Raw genomic sequence first — 18,894 nt, forward strand, 5'->3', positions numbered from 1 at the left:
GAACGGCTGACGTTTCTAGCTCCGCTGGCACAACCACGTGTTCCCACCTCCGCCCCTGTTGCCTTTCTTGGCTTGCTGACTCAGACCCCGTGCCTGACAGGGTGGGAAGAAACACACGGTAGGGAATCAGCTTGTGGTTTTGCACACACCCTCGGGGCGTGGGGAAGGAGGTTTCTGGGAGGGGCGGTGTGTCATCCACAGGAGAGGTGGCGCCACTAGTCTTTGGGATTTGCGTGGAGCGAGTGTTTCCATCCTGGAATCTGGAAGGCAGCTGGGGGAGTTTGGGGCTGGGACTGGGGAGGTTTGCTTGCTTATTTTCCGCCCCCGTCTTCTCCAGCTGTATGTCCCCTTGAAGGGCAAGACTGGGGAACCTAAGAGCTCCCCGGGTAGTCCCCCAAGACTGCAGAAGCCCAGCAGGTACTCCTTCTCGGAGCTGGTAACATGTCCAGCATGCTGTCTCTCTCTCAGTTTCCCAGGAGACGCCGGAGGACATGGTGAATTTCAACCTTCCTTTGATGCCCCTTGCGTTCCCTCAAAGGACAAACAAGGGCTCCAAGCCCCAGCTTCTCTGGAGGAGGCATGGGGCAGGGAGGAGGGAGGTGGGCTGCGGGGCGATGGGCAGAGACATCCAGGCACGTTTTGGTGTCGCGGCTGGTGGTGGAGGGCTTGCTCCCGGCGTGCGGTGGGGCGACCCCAGGGACGCTGCTCCACACCCCACAGGGCCCGGGACCCGGGACGCCCCGCCTCAGAGAGCCGTGCAGACCCAGGCGTGGGCAGTGCCGAGGCTGAGAAAGCCTGGCCTGGCGTCACTGTCTAATCACATCTCTATCCTCTCTGCGCATGCGTGCGCGCATCCGCCCATCCAGGCGTCCGTGAGACTGAGGCTGGGAAATCCCGACCTGCGTGAGGACGCTGTAATCATCCATCTACTCGTGCGCTCTCTCTATCTCCTTATTCTGACTGTCTTCTTCTAATACCTGCCTTCTTATTCTGTTTATCTGCTTAGTACTTCTCATACCTAGCCTCTCTGTCTACGTATTGTCTCTACTCATCCTGTCTGCCTGCTTTTCTACTTACTTATTCTGTTTATCCAAATGCTTATTCTATTTGCCTGTCTATGTACTCACTCTGCACCTGGATTTTAACCCAGAGACCACAGCATTGAGCCTCTGACCTCCAGAAGGATGGTCTTGGCCAAAGCACCCCTAGTCTTGGGCCAGGAAGACCTGAATCTCACCCCGCACCGCAATGAACAATTGGAGGTCCATCAGCCAGGGCTCGATCCCTGGGTCGGGAAGACCTCCCGGAGGAGGGCATGGCAGCCCACTCCACTATTCCTGCCTGGAGAATCCCTTGGACAGAGGAGCCTGGCGGGCTACAGTCTATCGGTTTGCAAAAGAGTCGGACACGACTGGAGTGACTTAGCACGCACGCAACCACTGTCAGCTTCTGGAAAACTCAGGTTCCGACTCTAAAGTGGGGCAATTTACGCTCACTTTCTCCACGGCTCACAGATTCCATCAGCGAATATCTTTAAAAGGTGTTGGAAGGTTTTTTTTTTTTTGGTGTGTGTGTGCGTGTGTGTTTTTAATTTGTCTTAAATTCATTTCTTTGGCGATTTCTGATCTGTTTCAACATGTTGGATCTTTCACCATGGCCCACAGCGTCTTTATCCGTGGTACTACTGCTTTACGAGGCATGTGGGAGCTTTGTTCCCCAACCAGGGATTGAACCCAGGTCCCCTGCATTGGAAGGAAGGTGGATTCTTTACCCCTGGACTGCAGGGAGGTCCTAGAGCTTCGTAGTTTTTCAAACATGATTTTACAAGGACGGTTATCACGCTGGGTGTTATTTTTAGTAGGAGTCGAAGACAGTCAGACACGACTTGTGGACCGAACGACAACACTGACTCCCAGGAGCGCTTTTGGATGCAAGCGTGAGTTGGTGTTCAATCGCTCAGTCGTGTCTGACTCTGTGACCCCACGGTCTGCCGCACGTGAGGCCTCCCTGTCCTTCACCAACACCCGGAGCTCGCTCAAACTCATGCCCATCGAGTCGGTGATGCCATCCAACCATCTCCTCCTCTGTCATCCCCTTCTCCTCCTGCCCTCAGTCTTTCCCAGCATCAGGGTCTTTTCCAATGAGTCAGTTATTCGCATCAGGTGGTCAAAGTATTGGAGCTTCAGTATCAGTCCTTCTGATGAATATTCAGGCTTGATTTTCTTAAGGATGGACTGCTTTTATGACCTGAAGGGGTGGGAGGAAGTTGGCTCCTGATGGTCAACCCAGGCTTTGTCCTGCAGGACAAAGCCCACTGTCAGGACAAAGCCCACTGTCAGGACAAAGCCCACCGTCAGGACAAAGTCCACCGACAGGACAAAGCCCACCGACAGGACAAAGCCCACCGACAGGACAAAGCCCACCGACAGGACAAAGCCCACCGACAGGACAAAGCCCACTGTCAGGAAAAAGCCCACTGTCAGGAAAAAGCCCACTGACAAATCTCCCTGACAACCTCTGGGAAGTGATTCTCCATTGAGACCCTGCGGTCCAGCCAACTTTGTCCCTTACACAGACATCATGCTTCCTCTGATGCCATCGGGAGCTGGACCAAATCTCCCTGACCCTGGATGAGCAGCCAGAAAGCATCAGCTAGATGAGACCTGTCTGGGCCTCCGTCTCCAAACACAGGACTTTCAAGACCCACCAGAGGCTGAGAACCCTGGCTGGCAACATCCATTATCTGATCAGCCTCTCTAGACAGTTGTATCCGGCGGGGCTGTGCAAATGATCGGCGAGGCTGAAACAATGATTCTGCATTTTTTTTTTCCTTTCTGACCAGAGTCATCTTTTAAAATAAAAGCATGTGTGTTTCCTGTAGTCAGTTCCTCAGTTTCCTTTCCACCTTTTTAAAAAAGGGGTGACCTTCATACGTTAGTCATGAGCCCAAGTCCCCTTGGAGGAGTTGACTTTCTGCTCGATGCCTCCACCTCCTGCCTCCACCATGAGGCGTGTCTTTCTGCCCTGGGCGGCCGCCGCTGTCTTCTTGCTGGGACACGCGAACGCTTCAGGGAAAACCAAACCGGGTGAGTCCTGCTCGCAGCTGTAGCCGCCTGTCTGCCTGAAATGCCCTTGCTTTCAACATCTCTGCTTTTTAAAAAAATTTTCTTTTTACAATGTCTTTTGCAAACTCACGGTTTTCTTTGTGAAGCTGACCAGAGCTTTCACAGGTTCCCCTCCTTTAGTCGGCAAGATCCCCTGGAGGAGGGCATGGCAGTCCACTCCAGTCTTCTTGCCTGGAGAATCCCCGTGGACAGAGGAGCCTGAAGGGCTACAGTCCATGGGGGTCTCAAAGAATCAGTTACAACTGAAGTCTCTACAAACCTGAGTCTGCCTGTTGTAAAGGACCCTCCTCTTCGTTGCCTTCAAGACTAGGTTCAGATGGGAAAAAAAAAAAAAAAAACAAATACGAGAGCCCGCGTCTAGAAAACTGAAAATCTGGGTGGTTTCACTGTGCTGCCTGCCTGCAAAAAGGTTGCAAGCCTTTTGCTTAAATGAATCCTTACCTTTCTGTGGTGGGGTTTCCCTGATGGTTCAGACAGTAAAGAACCCACCTGGCAATGTAGGAGACCCAGATTCGATCTCTGGGTCGGGAAGGTGCCCTGGAGAAGGGAATGGCTACCCACTCCAGTATTCCGGCCTGGAGAATCCCCACGGACAGAGGAGCCTGGCGGGCCACGGTCCACGGGGTTGCAGAGTCTGACAGGACTGAGGGACTAATGCTTTCACGCTGAGGGTGGCCGAGGTGGGAGCTGACGATGGCACGTTCCTGACGTTCTTTTTCTGAACTGTCCGCGGGCATCACCCCACGCTAGACCATCCCTGTTGGAGATGGCCTCTTGCCCAGCTGGTTTGGACGGGTTCTCAGGGACCTCTGGGATGAAGCCCTGTGTCTGTGGGGGGAAAACTGTGCTTCTAGCAGGTGGGGGGAGGGGGAGGGAGCCTGGATATGGGGTGTCCCCAGGCCTGACACTCACGTAATTTCCCAAGCTGTGTGCAGATCGGAGTCCAGATCTGGCCTCCCGTCTTCCAGCAACAGAAGTAAGAGAGGAAGACCCGGCTAGGCCTGGCGTGCCCACGGCCACAGACTCCTTGAGAGCTGTAGCTTCCTCCTGACTGCCAGTCCTGCATCCGGAGTTTGGATGGAAAAGTGCAGTTTAGACCAGCTCTGGAATCTGAACCACTTAAGCACAAATACAATAGTAAGATTTTGTTGTTCAGTTGCTCAGTCGTGTCCGACTCTTTCTGACCCCATGGACCGCAGCATACCAGGCCTCCCGGTCCATCACCAACTCCCGGAGCTTACTCAAACTCATGTCCATCAAATCAGTGATGTCATCCAACCATCTCATCCTCTGTCATCCACTTCTCCTCCTGCCTTCAACTTTCCCAGCATCGGGGTCTTTTCAAATGAGTCAGTTCTTTGCAGCAGGGGGCCAAAGGATTGGAGCTTCAGCTTCAGCATCAGTCCTTCCAATGAACACCCAGGACTGATCTCCTTTAGGATGGACTGGTTGGATCTCCTTGCAGTCCAAGGGACTCTCAAGAGTCTTCTCCAACACCACAGTTCAAAAGCATCCATTCTTGGGTGCTCAGTCTTCTTTAGGATCCAACTCTCGTCCATACCTGACCACTGGGAAAATCATAGCTTTGACTAGACGGACCTTTGTTGGCAAAGTGATGTCTCTGCTTTTTAATACACTGTGTAGGTTTATCGTAGCTTTTCTTTCAAGGACATGGGAGAGAGCTTGGAAGGGCTGAGGGCTCATCCCCCTGTGAAGCTGGGCTCAGTCAGATCCTTTGTAGGGACTTCCTGGAAAATGCAGGGCTCACTTTATGAATGGCCTTTGTTTGCCTGAGGTCATTACGGGTGTGAGACCCTAAGAACCCACCGGGCATGGTCTTAATAAAGCAGCCCCTCTTCCCACCCAAGGTCCCAGAGTTGTGTCGAGAGACTCCTTCAGGGGCCATTTCCACTCAATCGATCCATTTTTAATGAGCAGAGTCAGACTTCACGGCTGCAGTGGACTATCAGTATTTCCGCCTGAGGCCATCATGCTTCGAAGGCAGGGCTCCTGGGCTACTGATGAGGCACCTTTGCCCCCCTCAAAAATGCCCTTGAACTTACAAGGAAAACGCACACACCCCCAGGGCTGGGGACCAGACGTCTGAGGTCAAGGTGTCCCAGGGCTGAGCTTCCTGCTGAGGCTCCAGGGGAGGGTCCTCCCTGCCTCTTCTGGCTTCTGGGGGCTCCAGGCGTCCGTCCCTGGGCTGGTGGCTGCCTCCCTCCCGTCTCTGCCTCCGTCTCCACGTGGCTTCTCCTCTCTGTCTGTGTCTCCCCTCTTCTGTGTCTTATGAGGACCCTGTCATGGGGTTTAGGGCCACCCCCCATCCAGGAGGAACCTCATCTCAGACCCTTCACTCCATCACACCTGCAAAGACCCCGTTTCTTAATGAGGTCCTGTTCCCAGGTTCTGGGGTTAGCACGTAGGCGTGCCATCTGCAGCGCCGCAGTTCAAGCCCTACAGGGCCTATTCAAGGGGTGCTAACATTTGAGAGAGACGGGGGTCCTTTTCTGTTTCGACAGGTCTTGCTGTAGTCGTAAGGGGAGGGAGGTCGTCGAAGCAGACGACCTGGTACCCAATCTGAGTCTGTAGCAGAGACGCGGGACGAAGCAACGGCTCTCGAGATGCTATTTTTTTTAATCTATGTCTTTGCTTTTGGCTGTTGCTGGGTCTTCGCTGCTGTGCCCTTGAGTTCACGAGCTGCTCTAGAAGTAAGAAGGCGGTGTGGGCAAGAGACGGAGTGTGTGTGAGCAAGTCGTGTCCGACTCTGTGCGACCCCGTGGACTGTAGCCCGTCAGGCTCCTCTGTCCACGGGATTCTCCAGGCGAGAACACTGGAGTGGGTTGTCATGCCCTCCTCCAGGGGATCTTCCCGACCCGGAGGTCGAACCTATATCTCGTGCGTCTCCAGTGTTGGTAGGTGGATTCTTCACCTCTAGCGCCACCTGGGAAGCTAGTGGGATGAGATTCCGTAGATATGACTACAGAGATATTATATGTAGACCCAGGGATCGAGCCCGGGCCTCCTGCATTGTAAGCAAGACGCTTTACCATCTGAGCCACCAGGGAAGTCAGATGTAGATACAGACAGAGCTGGAGATGTGGAGAAGGCAATGGCAGCCCACTCCAGTGTTCTTGTCTGGAGAATCTCTGGGGCAGCGGAGCCTGCTGGGCTGCCGTCTATGGGGTCGCACAGCGTCGGACCCGATCAAAGCGGCTCAGCAGCAGCAGCAGCGTGTATAGATGTAAAACCCGTGTGGTATCCGTAACCGCCAAGGCTGCTTGAACCGCCCCAAGCTTCCCGGATGGAAAAATGCCCTAAGACTCTATCTCCGACGATGTAACGGATGATGTGCCGATTGCCCCCACGATCTTCCGCCCCGGATGACCTTACTCACACCCCCTCGGAAATGCCCAGCAGGGCTGGGCTCCAAGTCCCTCTGAACGCCCGATCTCGCTGGAACAAACGCCCCCGATTCATCTGCACATTTTTCTATGCGCTCTCCAAATTGGGAAGCGGGTTCTACCTCTGGGGAGGGGGGGGTGGGTGCGGGGAGTTCTTGGTATTTACACGACGCGTCTGCCTGTCGGAGGCCCGCAGCTGGTACGTTTGTTCACGTCCAGATTGCTCATGACGTTGGTTGGTTTTCTGAGAAAAAGTTAAAAAAAAAAAAAAAGAAGAAGAAGAAATTAACAGAAACGAAGTCATGTTTACAAAAGCGCCCAGACCTTTCAGGACCATCTGGATCTGTGAGATAGGAGGCTCCCGTTTTCAAGACCCTCTCCGTGGGGTTCCCTGGTCACCGGTGTTAGACGACAAAGTCTGTGTCAGATGTGAGGAGGATCTGGAGGAAACGAAATTAGGCAAAAAAGGTAGATGGGGGGCGGGGCGGGTAATGCTCTGGTTAACAGCTTAGTTAATTCACTCGCCAGGTGATTCAGCTCTTTAAGCACACAACTCAATCCTTTTAAAAAAAACAAAACATTATTTCTTTTTTAACAGAAGGATAATTGATTTATAGGCGGTTTAGTTGACACAGAGCTGACGCATGAGCTTCCCCGGTGGCTCAGCGGTCCAGATTCCGCCTGCAGAGCAGCAGCCACGGAAAACTCGGGTTCAATTTCTGAGTGGGGAAGATTCCCCTGGAGAAGGGCATAGCAACCGACTCCAGGATTCTTGCGTGGGGCACCCCTTGGACAGAGGAGCCCGGCGGGCTGCGGTCCACAGGGTCGCAAAGAGTCGGACACCACGGAGCGCGCAGGCTCGCTCGCGCAGCCGATGCATCAAACATTAATCTAAGTTACAGGTGCGCAGCACAGTGCTTCCCGTCTGTGAGAAGCGATGACCCCTTTACAGTGACTGTAAAATGGCTTCTATACTGCCTTCGAAGAACTGTATCATTCTTGTATTATAAGGGCCAAACACACCAGACTCTGGACACATAGTAAAACTGTAAAATGTGTTGATAATTACAGCTAACGAGACAGATATCTGTACCTCGTCACATAGATGGTCACCTAGATAGATGACGCAGGTGATCGTTATTGATAGATACATAAACACCGAGAACAGATGGATAATAACTCGATGATCTAATGATGACGATGGCTAAATGCTGACCTGATAATATTCTCGTTGCATGCATGCCTAGTGACTTGATCGTGTCCGACTCTTTGCGACCCCGGGGACTGCAGCCCGCCAGGCTCCTCTGTCCATGGGATCCTCCAGGCAAGCACACTGGAGTGGGTTGCCGTTTCCTCCTCCAGGGGGATCTTCCCCGCCCAGGAATCGAACCCGCATTTCCGGTGACTTCCGCTCTGCCGATGGCTTCTTTACCCACTGAGGCATCATGGCAGGCCAATACTCTGGTTACGCCGGGCTAAATAAGATGCATCAACAATTTTTTTTTTTTTAAAGCGCCGCATCATTCTTACGAGTGCTGACATCATTTTATAAATGTCAAAGCCTTTCCAGCGTCGCCTCAGAGTCCTCTCTGCTTATCTTAAAAAAAAAAAATTTTTTTTTCCTGCACAGGAAGCGCATCGCAGCTTCAGGTGATCAACTTTAATTTCGAAGCCGTGCAGGTTACCTGGAACACAAGTGCATACGCCGGGATTAACTTCACGTTCGTTTACAAGTAAGTGCCGTCACTGGGACGAATTTCACGTCCGTCTGCAAGTAAGGCGCCGCCCCCCCCTCCCCCACGACCCTGGAAAACCATGCCTTTGGCTAAACCGTTTTCCCTCGGAAGACGGCACCGATGGGGGCAGCCAGGAAGTGAAGAACTGTTAAGTTCGAGTGTGACTGTGCGAATGTGCCCTCTGGAGACCCCCCCCCCGCCCCACCACCAGTAACCACAGCTCCCAGGCCTTCTAACCGAGGATGCCTGAGTCTCGCTGGAAACCGCCGGGATTCTCGCAGGAGGTGCAGAGCGGTCTGACTCCACGGGGCCCTCTGCAACGTGCCAGCAACTGTCTTGCCCGCCTTCACCTCTGTTGCCTTCAACTATATTCCCTGCTCTCCAGGGGCCGCCTTCCAAGAAACACCCATTTCCCCCTTTCACGGGGCGCTTTGCCTCGCTTGACTCAACGACCTGAGCGGCCGCGTGGGAGGCAGGTTTTTTGTTTTTTTTTTTTTTCCAATGAATTTGGTCTCACTTTTGTAAAGAGTAGGGGGGTGTTCGGTGAGGGCTTGAGTCGTTGCCATCTGATAAAACACGAGATAGGCGGGAAGGCAAACAGAAGAGGGACATTTTTAAGATGAATTTGTTGGGAAAATAAGACTCATGGGGCAAAAAATTAAGTGCCGGATGGTATAGGTGGGCTCACAGATAGCGCGTGTCTTTTTTTTTTTTTTTCCTGAGCAGCTGTTTTTTTTCTGTCATATAGGAGATAATTCTTGATCTCATCACAGATTGGGGTTGAGTCTTAAGGATGGAGCGTAAACCTGTCTCTAGGCTTCCTGTTAACACTGCAGCAGAGTCTGAAAGCTTTACCCACTTTTGGCACATCCCTGTTAAAAGTGCATCCTTGAATCAAGGGCTTGGTTGCTCTGGAGGTCAGTTATTTATTGATACCAATTTATTGATTGCTCATGGTATTGCTATGTGACAGCAATTATTATTATTGATACCATTAATAGAATCTTAGATGGTCTCAACAAACTACAACAAGCTGGGTAACTTGGAACAACGGAAAAAACCAAAATGTATCCTCCCCTAGTCCTGAGAACCAGACGTCTGAAGTCAGGGTGTTCCCGGGCTGGGCTCCCTGCAGAGGCTCCAGGGGAGGGTCCTCCCCGCCTCTTCCGGCTTCTGGGGGCTGCAGGCGTCCGTCCCTGGGCTGGAGGCCGCCTCCCTCCCGTCTCCGCCTCCGCCTCCACGTGGCTTCTCCGCTGCGTCCGTGTCTCTCCTCTTCCGTGTCTTATAAGGACCCTGTGGTGGGGTTTACGGCCACCCCCACCCAGGCGGACCTCATCTCAGACCCTTCACTCCATCACAGCTGCAGAGACCCTGCTTCTTAACAAGGTCTTGTTCACAGGTTCCGGGTTAGCGGGTAGGCAGGCCGTTTGCAGCGCCAGCGTTCAGCCCCTACGGGGTCCATCGAAGGGCCGTCAACATTTGAGAGAGAGGGGGTCCTTTTCTGTTTTGACAGGTCTTGCTGTAGTCGTAAGGGGAGGGAGGTCATCGAAGCAGATGAGAGTAGGGGCCGGCGTTACGGTTCACGGGCTTGCTTGCTCCGTAGCGTGTGGGACCTTCCCGGCGCAGGGATCGAACCCGAGTCTCCTGCATCGGCAGGCGGATTGTTTCCACCGCTGAGCCACCAGGGAAGCCCCAAGATGTTATTTTCGAGGACGCGACACGACTGAGGGATTCTCTTTTTAAAATTCCAGATTCGATAAAAAGGAGGAATACAGACCATGCTCCAGCTATATCCTTCAACACGGTTACAGCGCCGGGTGCTTGCTGGAGGTGCAAAGAGATGGGCCTCTGTATTTCTCCATCCGGAATGGAACACAGCCTCTTCTCACCAAGAACCTAGCGATCAGCGCTTACCGTACGTGTTAAGTACCTTGAGGGGTGACTATGCGTCTCGGGTTAGGAGCCGCCGTACACATGGAGTGAACCAGTCTCTCCAAAGCGTGCTGTTTGGATCTACGTTTCTGTGATGTAACGGTCCTTTCTTTCTTTCTTTTTCATTGACGGTTGGAATGTCAGAGGTCCATCTCAGAATCCGCTGGGAGGTTCAACCCTTGGGTGGGGAAGATTCCCCTGGAGAAGGAAATGGCAACCCACTCCAGTATTGATGCCTGGAGAATCCCACGGACAGAGGAGCCTGGTGGGGCTACCGTCCACAGGGTCGCAAGAGTCACACATGACTTTCCGACTAAACAACGTAGCCGATTAAAAAAGCTGTGGTGACACCAGCTGGGCAGCTAACGGACCCAGTCACACATACACATGTACCCATTCTCCCCCAAACGCCCCTCCCATCCAGGCTGCCACGTGACACTCAGCAGAGTTCCCTGTGCTGGGCAGCAGGTCCTTGCTGGTTCTCGGTGTTAAATCCAGCAGTGTGTCCATGTCCATCCCAGACTCCCTGACTATCCCTTCCCCATCCTTCCCCCTGGGAACCATAAGGTTATTACAGAGTTTTGAGCAGAGTTCCCTGTGCTGTCCAGCAGGTCCTTGCTGGTTCTCCATGTTAAATCCAGCAGAGTGTCCATGTCCATCCCAGACTCCCTGACTATCCCTTCCCCCGTCCTCTCCCCCTGGTGGCCATAAGTTTGCTTTCTGTTTTGTAACTACATTCACTGTGTCCTATCTTTTTAGACTCTGCATATAACGGATGTCACAGGATGTTTTTCCTTCTCTGTCTGACTGTTCAATCCCACGGTCTCTACGACCTCATCTTACGTTAGACCTCTGTAATGATCCTCTTTCCGGAGATGGTGAAGGGCTAGGGGCCAGCAGCTCAAGGCGACTGGTGGGAACAGGATTCGTTTCATGACACATCCTGAAATCTTTCTCCCCCAGTTTCAGGGGAGCGCCTTTCCACGAGACCCTCACGGGTGCTTGGAGAGCTGGCTAGCCCTTCTAACTGCCCATGCACTAAAGACAAGGAAGCCTCACGTCCCATGCAGTATTCGGGAGAGGATGGGCAGCAGGCAGAGAGGAAAGGGGACCGAAGCCCAGGGGCCGCTGTGAGCTCAGAGACGGGCCGTGTTTACCTTCTCGGCGGTGCTGCTCACCGCGCTGTTTCTCATTCTCAGTGAAACCCAGATCCCCCGGCGACCTGAGCTTCCAGTGGCGCCAGGAGGCCGTGACGGTGACCTGCTCCAACCTGGGATACAACGACCTCCAGTATGAAATCCAACACAAGACCGTCTTTGACGCTGTGTGGCAGGTGAGGTTTCGTCGTCCCGGGTCGGGTGTGAGTAGGCACCCCCGGGATGGGGAGGCAGAGAGACACAGACATCCAGACTGGCTTTATGCATTTGCTCACGCGATTATCGGCTTCCCTGGCGGCTCAGACGCTAAAGAATCCGCCTGCGATGCAGGAGACCCGGGTTCGATCCCTGGGTGGGGAAGATCCCCTGGAGGAGGAAATGGCAACCCACTCCAGTATTCTTGCTGGAGAATCCCATGGACAGAGGAGCCTGGCGGGCTACAGTCCACGGGGTCGCAGAGAGTCGGGCACGACTGAGCGGCTGGCACTTTCCTTTTCACTTTCCCTGGCGGTCCAGTGGTTAGGAATCCGCCTTGCAAAGCAGGCCACGTGGGTGGGTTCCATCCCTGGTCCGGGAACCCAGGATTCCATGTGCGTCAGGGAAGCTCAGCCTGTGAGGCAATGACTGAGCTGGTGTTCTGTGACGAAGATCCCACGTATTGCAGTTGAGCCCTGATGTAGCCAAATAAATAAATACATTTTTAAAATTACTTTTGTAAAAAGGAAGACCTTAGAAAGTCTTCAGAAGCATCTTTCATCATGTTCGTTATGACGGATTTATTTCCTTTTTGGAGAGAAGGGCTTTTTTTTTTTTTTTCCTGCTGTTGTTTTGAGGATAAACATCTGTCCAGAGAGAAGTGAAACAGGAGAAGGAAGTCCTGGAAGCAGGAACCTCATGCAAATCTGTGGGACAAGAAGAACGCGGCAGTCGGGGCTCACCGTGCCTGATTTGTCTGCTCCAGTCCACAGAGGCTGAGACCTGCAACGTCACCGTCGACGGTCTGGATCCTGAGAAGTGTTATTTCTTCCGGGCCAGGGTGAAAGCCCTGGAGTTTGCCTACGGCTCAGAAACGTACCCCAGTGACTGGTCAGAGGTGACGCACCAGCAGAGGGGTGAGCTGCGAGGTAATGCTTGTCACGCAGCATCGCTGCCCAGTACGGGCCAGCGGGCTCTGTGCGGGGAGGGCGGAATGGGGCGCCTTGGGGATGACCCCAAGGCCTTCTGCAGAGGTCACTGCGGAAGCAATGGCTCTTCCTGTGGCCGTTATCTTCGCACTAAGCTTCACTTTCATTTCTATTGGCCCAGCAAGAATAAAAAGTGTTATTTCTGAATGTTGTTGGGCTTCCCTGCTGGCTCCGCTTGTAAAGAATCTGCCTGCAATGCAGGAGACCTGGGTTCAAGCCCTGGGTTGAAAAGATTCCCTGGAGAAGGGAAAGGCTACCCACTCCAGTATTCTGGCCTGAAGAATCCCATGCGCGGTATAGTCCATGGGGTCGCAAAGAGTCGGACTGAATGTTGTTCTGTGGACATATGTATAGAGACATAGATAGATGTATCGATACATAGAAGATAAATAGCAGATAATAGATGCTTAATGGGTAGATGACGGTAGATTACAGACGTAGATAAGGAGAGGCTTCCCAGATGGCTTAGTGGTAAAGAGTCTGCCTGCAGTGCAGGAGAACAGGAGACGGGGGTTCGATCCCTGGATCAGGAAGATGCCCTGGAGGAGGGCATGGCCACCCACCCCAGTAATCTTGCCTGGAGAAGCCCACGGACAGAGGCGCCTGATGGGCTACAGTCCACGGGGTCGCAGAGAGTCAGACACGACTGAAGTGACTTAGGGAGCGGGTGTAGGTAAGTTGATGATGGGTACACGGCAGAGACAGATAGATGCGACGTATAGCTCGACAGAGAGGCGTGACCGGAGGTAGACAAGTAGGTGGATAATAGACGGGTAGATGGCAGACAGCTGCGCGGATGCCTGCTCATGCGCTCGACTCTGTGACCCCATAGACTGCAGCCCACCAGGCTCCTCCATCCGTGGGAGTCTCCAGGAAAGAATACTGGAGTGCGTTGCCATTTCCTCCTCCAGGCGATCTTCCCGACCCAGGGATCGAACCCGGGTCTCCTGCATTGCAGGCAGATTCTCTACTGCTGACCCAGCGGGGAAGATAGATAGATGGAGAGACAGACAGATGGATAGACGCACAGATAGATAGACAGCTGGACAGATAGACAGACAGACAGATGGATAGAGACACAGATAGACAGCTGGACAGATAGACACACCAAATCAAGCCCTGATACCCTCAAACACCCCTAGGAATAAGGTGAGTCTGTGCTTCCTTCTGCCCAGCATCTCCCTCTCCAGAGTACCCACCTCTCCTTACCAGGATATTTCACACCAAAAGCAACATCTGCTGACGCTGACAATTCTCGAGGGAAGGAAAAACGGCCGTGGCTGGGGTGGGGGGTGATTAGAGTGTGACCGTATCATGATGAAAACTTCACAGGCCTCGTTCCATTTCCCTTTAGATTCGTGCTGGGAAAACAGCCTTTTCCCCAAGTTTATTTTAATTGCTGGCATGGTCTCCTTCCTGACAGTCTTCCTTCTGCTTCTGTCTCTATGGAAACTACACAGGTAAGGCCGCCCCCGCCAGACTCCTCACACACATGGGCTTGGGTTCCCATATGTAGTGAGTTGGGGGGGGGGGGAATAATTGTGTGATGTGGTTATTTAGCTGAATTTCACTTTCTCTCTAATGCACATGGTACATGACAAGAAAACAGAGGTGAATGGTGCAAAGGTGTGGAGATCCCTGCAGAATTTGAGAAGTGTTCTCATGAAGGCCGTAAGAGGCAGCAGTGTTCATACGTATGAGCGCTACTGCTGTTTAGTCACTAAGTTCTGTCTGACTCCGTGGACCGCAGCCCGCCAGGCCTCCCTGTCCATCACCAACTCCCGGAGTTTGCTCAAACTCATGTCCATCGAGTCACTGATGCCATCCAACCATCTCACCCTCTGTCGTCCCCTTGTCCTCCCGCCCTCCATCTTTCCCAGCATCAGGGTCTTTTCCAGTGAGTCAGTTCTTCACATCGGGTGGTCAAAGTATTGGAGTTTCAGCTTCAGCATCGGTCCTTCCAATGAATATTCAGGACTCATTTCCTTTAGCATTCGTTTGATCTCCTTTCTGTCCAAGGATTCTCAAAAGTCTTCTCCAGCACCACAGTGTGAAAGCATCAGTTCTTCGGCGCTCAGCCTTCTTTCCTGTCCAGCTCTCACATCTGTACATGACTTACTGGAAAAAAAACATAGCTGTGACTGTACCAACCTTTGTCAGCAAAGTGATGTCTCAGCTTTTTAATAATTGTTCTAAGTTTATTGTAGTGAACGTTCTTCAAACGCACACCGCACTGAGCTCTGTCCTCCTATCATGTTAGAATGGCAAGCGTGTACAACATGTTTTAATTTTTATTCATATTTATTAAACTGGGCAACGTGGTGAGTGATGTGAGGAGAATTGGACAAGAAAAGCTTGTGAATCCAGTTACAGATATAGCCAAACATGATTCTCTGAAACCATAGAAAACTTTTAAAAAATGTGACGTTAAATACTTCTCTCTGTTATCCTTCCAGGCAATAATTTAACTGCTGCCATTTCCAGCCTTATTCGAGCTTAGTTGTGCCCAGGCATTTGACTGTTGGTGATGTTTCAAGGGACTGATGCCCAGGACTGTGGGCGCCATCTTTATTTCTCAGGTTGCCGTTTCCATAGCAACAACGGGAGTGATGTATAGAGACAGATGGGGCGCATTCTGGACCACTCACGCTGGGTCTGAGCCAGGCTGAGTCAGACAGTTTCAAGGCCCTTCCTTCATGGTTGCATACAGCATGGGGGTAATTCTCCGAATTCTTGCACATTGCCCATTAATCCTCCAGTCGAGATTTCCCGCTCTCCCCAGCTCAGACAGATGCCACCTTCGTCATTCTCTGCTCGGGAACAGAGGAAGTAGGGAGCGGGGAGGAGATGCCGCTGTCAGATAGGGGTGTTGACGAGTGACAGGTCTGATTTTTTTTTTCGCTCTTGTTGTTTTGTTTTGCTGTGTTTTTTAATTCAAAACTGAAACCACTCCTAAGGGAGTCTGAAGGATACACTTCTTGAGGGGGCGGGGGGTGGAAACACTCCTCCTGTCTTTAAGAAAGCTTCTGTTACAATGAGTGGTCTAATCAACTGTATTATTTTCCCAGAGCTGCTGTAACAGAGCGCCAGAGACTGGGGGTTCAAACAACATTGATTTCTCCCAGTCCTGGAGGCTGGAGCCTGAGGTCCCGGCGTGGGCAGGGCTGGCTCCTCCTGAGACCCCTCTGCTGGGCGTGTAGACGGCCGTCTCCTCCGGGTCCTCACATGCTCCTCCCTCTCTCTGTGTGTGTCTGTGTGCTGACCACCTCTTATTATAAGGATCCCACTCCCATAGGATTAGCATCCTATCAGACAGGAACCTCTCTTATGTTCTGTCCCTAGGGGCCTGCAAATTAAATTGGCCAACCAAAGACAGTAACAGAAGAGTATGCCTATATTTCTTTTTGGATGTAATATTTTTAAGTGCCCAAGTCATTCACAGGAAGCAAGTGAACAGCTAACCAGGCAGTTCATCTGGGGACTTTTATAGCATTTTAACAAAGGGCAGTAATCTGTGGAGAAGTCACCAGACAAGGGAAGAGGGAGTCTGGATGGGTGTAAATTGTGGGGAGGTGATTAAGAGATGTGTGATCCAAACTGTAGGCAGATGAAGGTTGTCTGAATGGAATCATCCTGACACCATCTTGCTGATAATGCCTCATTCTCCATTTCCTGCTACAGGAGGGCACGCTTTTATGAATGGGATTATTGCTTTTTTTTTTTTTTTTTTTTTTAATCAGGAGGGAAATTGATGCTCTCCTTTCAGGCAGATTTTTTAATCAGCCCTGCCCACACCGGGATGCTCTCCTTTCAGGCAGATGGGGGAGGGCAGAGAGCATCCCTGGCTCTCAGGCAGATTTTTAATCAGCCCCGACATCCACATGCTGCTGTCCTAGGCCCCAGCCCACACCGGGATGCTCGTTTCAGGCAGATTTCAGGATCAGATTTCTCATCAGCCCTTCCCACCCCAGGTTCTCCTTTCAGGCAGCTCTTTGAATCAGCCACCCACTTCCAGGTAAGCAGCATCTCCTTGTACAGGCTTGCTCTGGGCAGGCATTTTTAAAATCAACTTTTTATTTTGCATTGGGGTACAGCCAATTAATGACAGTTTCAGCTGGACAGCAAAGAGACTCAGCCATCCATGTACACGTATCCATTCTCCCCCAAACCCCCCTCCCATCCTGATCCCAGGTTCTCCTTCTTGGGGCTCTTTGAGTCCCACCAAGGCAACTTCCAGGTAAGCAGTGTGTCCATGTCCATCCCAGACTCCCTGGGTATTCCTTCCCCCATCCTTCCCCCTGGTGACCATAAGGTTATTACAGAGTATTGAGCAGACTTCCCTGTGCTGGACAGCAGCTCCTTGCTGGTTCTCCATGTTAAATACAGCAGTGTGTCCATGTCCATCCCACACTCCCTGACTGTCCCTTCCCCATCCTTCCCCCTGGGAACCATAAGGTTATTACAGAGTATTGAGCAGAGTTCCCTGTGCTGTCCAGCAGGTCCTTGCTGGTTCTCCATGTTAAATACACCAGTGTGTCCATGTCCATCCCACACTCCCTGACTATCCCTTCCCCCATCCTTCCCCCTGGGAATATAAGGTTATTACAGAGGATTGAGCAGACTTCCCTGTGGTGTCCAGCAGGTCCTTGCTGGTTCTCCATGTGAAACACAGCAGGGTGTCCATGTCCATCCCACACTCCCTGACTATCCCTTCCCCCATCCTTCCCCCTGGGAATATAAGGTTATTACAGAGGATTGAGCAGACTTCCCTGTGGTGTCCAGCAGGTCCTTGCTGGTTCTCCATGTGAAACACAGCAGGGTGTCCATGTCCATCCCAGACTCCCTGACTGTCCCTTCCCCCACCCTTCCCCCGGGAACCATACGTTCCTTCTCTGAGCCTGTGAGCCTGTTCCCGTCTTGTACCTAAGTTCACCTGTAACGTTTCTCTTTAGTGTCTGCATGAAAGGGCTGACATAGGATATTTCTCCTTCCCTGTGTGACTTACTTGACTTGGTGTGACAATCTCTAGGTCCATCTCTGTCGCTGCAGATGGCATTTATTTCATCCTTGTTATGAGTAAGCAACATTCCAGGGTGTGTGTATATACGTCACATGTCCTTTATCGGGGGTTTTCCCGGTGGCTCAGATGGTAACGAATACGCCTGCAAAGCAGGAGGCGTGGGTTCGACGCCTGGATGGGGAAGATCCCCCTGGAGGAGGAAATGTCTGCTCATTAATTACTGTGTGGATGGACACTAAGGCCGCATCTGGGTCTGGGCCATTGTAAAGAGTTGCAATGAACAGTGGGGCTGATTCATCATTAATGAAAAAGAAAAAGAAAAAAAAAAAAAAACAACAAACGGCTTTTATTCCCCTTCAAACGCCTGCAAGCCTCTTCGAATCCGAAAGCAGCGGTTTCCTGTTTTTCTCTTTCGGTCAGAGAAAGTGGATCCAAGGGTCTCCGAGGGCGGCTTCTCTTGAAATCAACCTCTTGACATCCCCGCCGCCGCAGGCCCATGGGATTTTCCAGCCTCCACGCCTCCTGATCTTATCAGGAGGTTCCGTTCTTACTCTGTTCCCACTTGCACGGGGGCCGACAGCGAAACCTGCATTTCCGCTTTTCAACGTTGATGGTCGTTAAACTTCCCCTGATAAGCGCTTACAGGGAGTGGGCAGAGGAGGAACTGGGGCGGACGGAGCGAGGCGGGGGGTCCGGCTCCTCGCATCACCCGGTGTGGATTTGATAGCACGGCGGGATCAGAGCGCCGTGCATTCCCTGGGGCTGCCACAGACCTGGGGGTGCAAAGCATCACACACTCATCCTCCGCCCCATCCTGGGGACCACACGTCTGAGGTCAGGATGTCCCAGGGCTGGGCTCCCTGCAGAGGCTCCAGGGGAGGGTCCTCCCCGCCTCTTCCAGCTTCCGGGGGCTCCGGGCGTCTGTCCCTGGGCTGGTGGCCGCCTCCCTCCAGTCTCTGCCCCCGTCTCCACGTCTCCACGTGGCTTCTCCTCTGCATCCCTGTCTCCCCTCTTCTGTGTCTTATAAGGACCCTGCCATGGGGTTTAGGCCCACCCCCAGCCAGGAGGAACCTCATCTCAGACCCTTCACTCCATCACCTCTGCAAAGAAAAGACCTCCTTTCCAAATTAAGTCCTGTTCCCACGTTCTGAGGGGTAGCGCGCGGGTATATCATTATTTTAGGAAGGGAGTTTAGTGTTCAGTTCCTTTTTTGTTTTTCTCAATTGCTTCAGTTGTAGCCAACTCTTTGTGACCCCATGGACTGCAGCCCCCAAGGCTCCTCTGTCTGTGGGATTCTCCAGGCAAGAATCCTGAAGTGGCTTGCCATTTCCTTCTC

The 18,894-nt window shown here is 52.4% G+C and overlaps 1 protein-coding gene across 1 annotated transcript in view; it reads left to right on the forward strand.

The window, feature by feature from the left end:
- Positions 1–18,894, forward strand: part of CRLF2 (cytokine receptor like factor 2) — a 35,511-nt gene that overhangs the window by 12,833 nt on the left and 3,784 nt on the right. The window contains exons 4-12 of the mRNA XM_060407563.1: positions 8,160–8,262; positions 10,017–10,180; positions 11,397–11,530; positions 12,316–12,478; positions 13,893–13,998; positions 14,141–14,151; positions 15,321–15,414; positions 16,523–16,553; positions 16,719–16,775. Coding sequence (XP_060263546.1) covers positions 8,160–8,262; positions 10,017–10,180; positions 11,397–11,530; positions 12,316–12,478; positions 13,893–13,998; positions 14,141–14,151; positions 15,321–15,414; positions 16,523–16,553; positions 16,719–16,775 — 863 coding nt within the window. The remainder of the gene's footprint in view (positions 1–8,159; positions 8,263–10,016; positions 10,181–11,396; positions 11,531–12,315; positions 12,479–13,892; positions 13,999–14,140; positions 14,152–15,320; positions 15,415–16,522; positions 16,554–16,718; positions 16,776–18,894) is intronic.

The sequence above is a fragment of the Ovis aries genome, chromosome X (assembly GCF_016772045.2).
Source record: "Ovis aries strain OAR_USU_Benz2616 breed Rambouillet chromosome X, ARS-UI_Ramb_v3.0, whole genome shotgun sequence".
Classification (NCBI taxonomy): domain Eukaryota; kingdom Metazoa; phylum Chordata; class Mammalia; order Artiodactyla; family Bovidae; genus Ovis; species Ovis aries.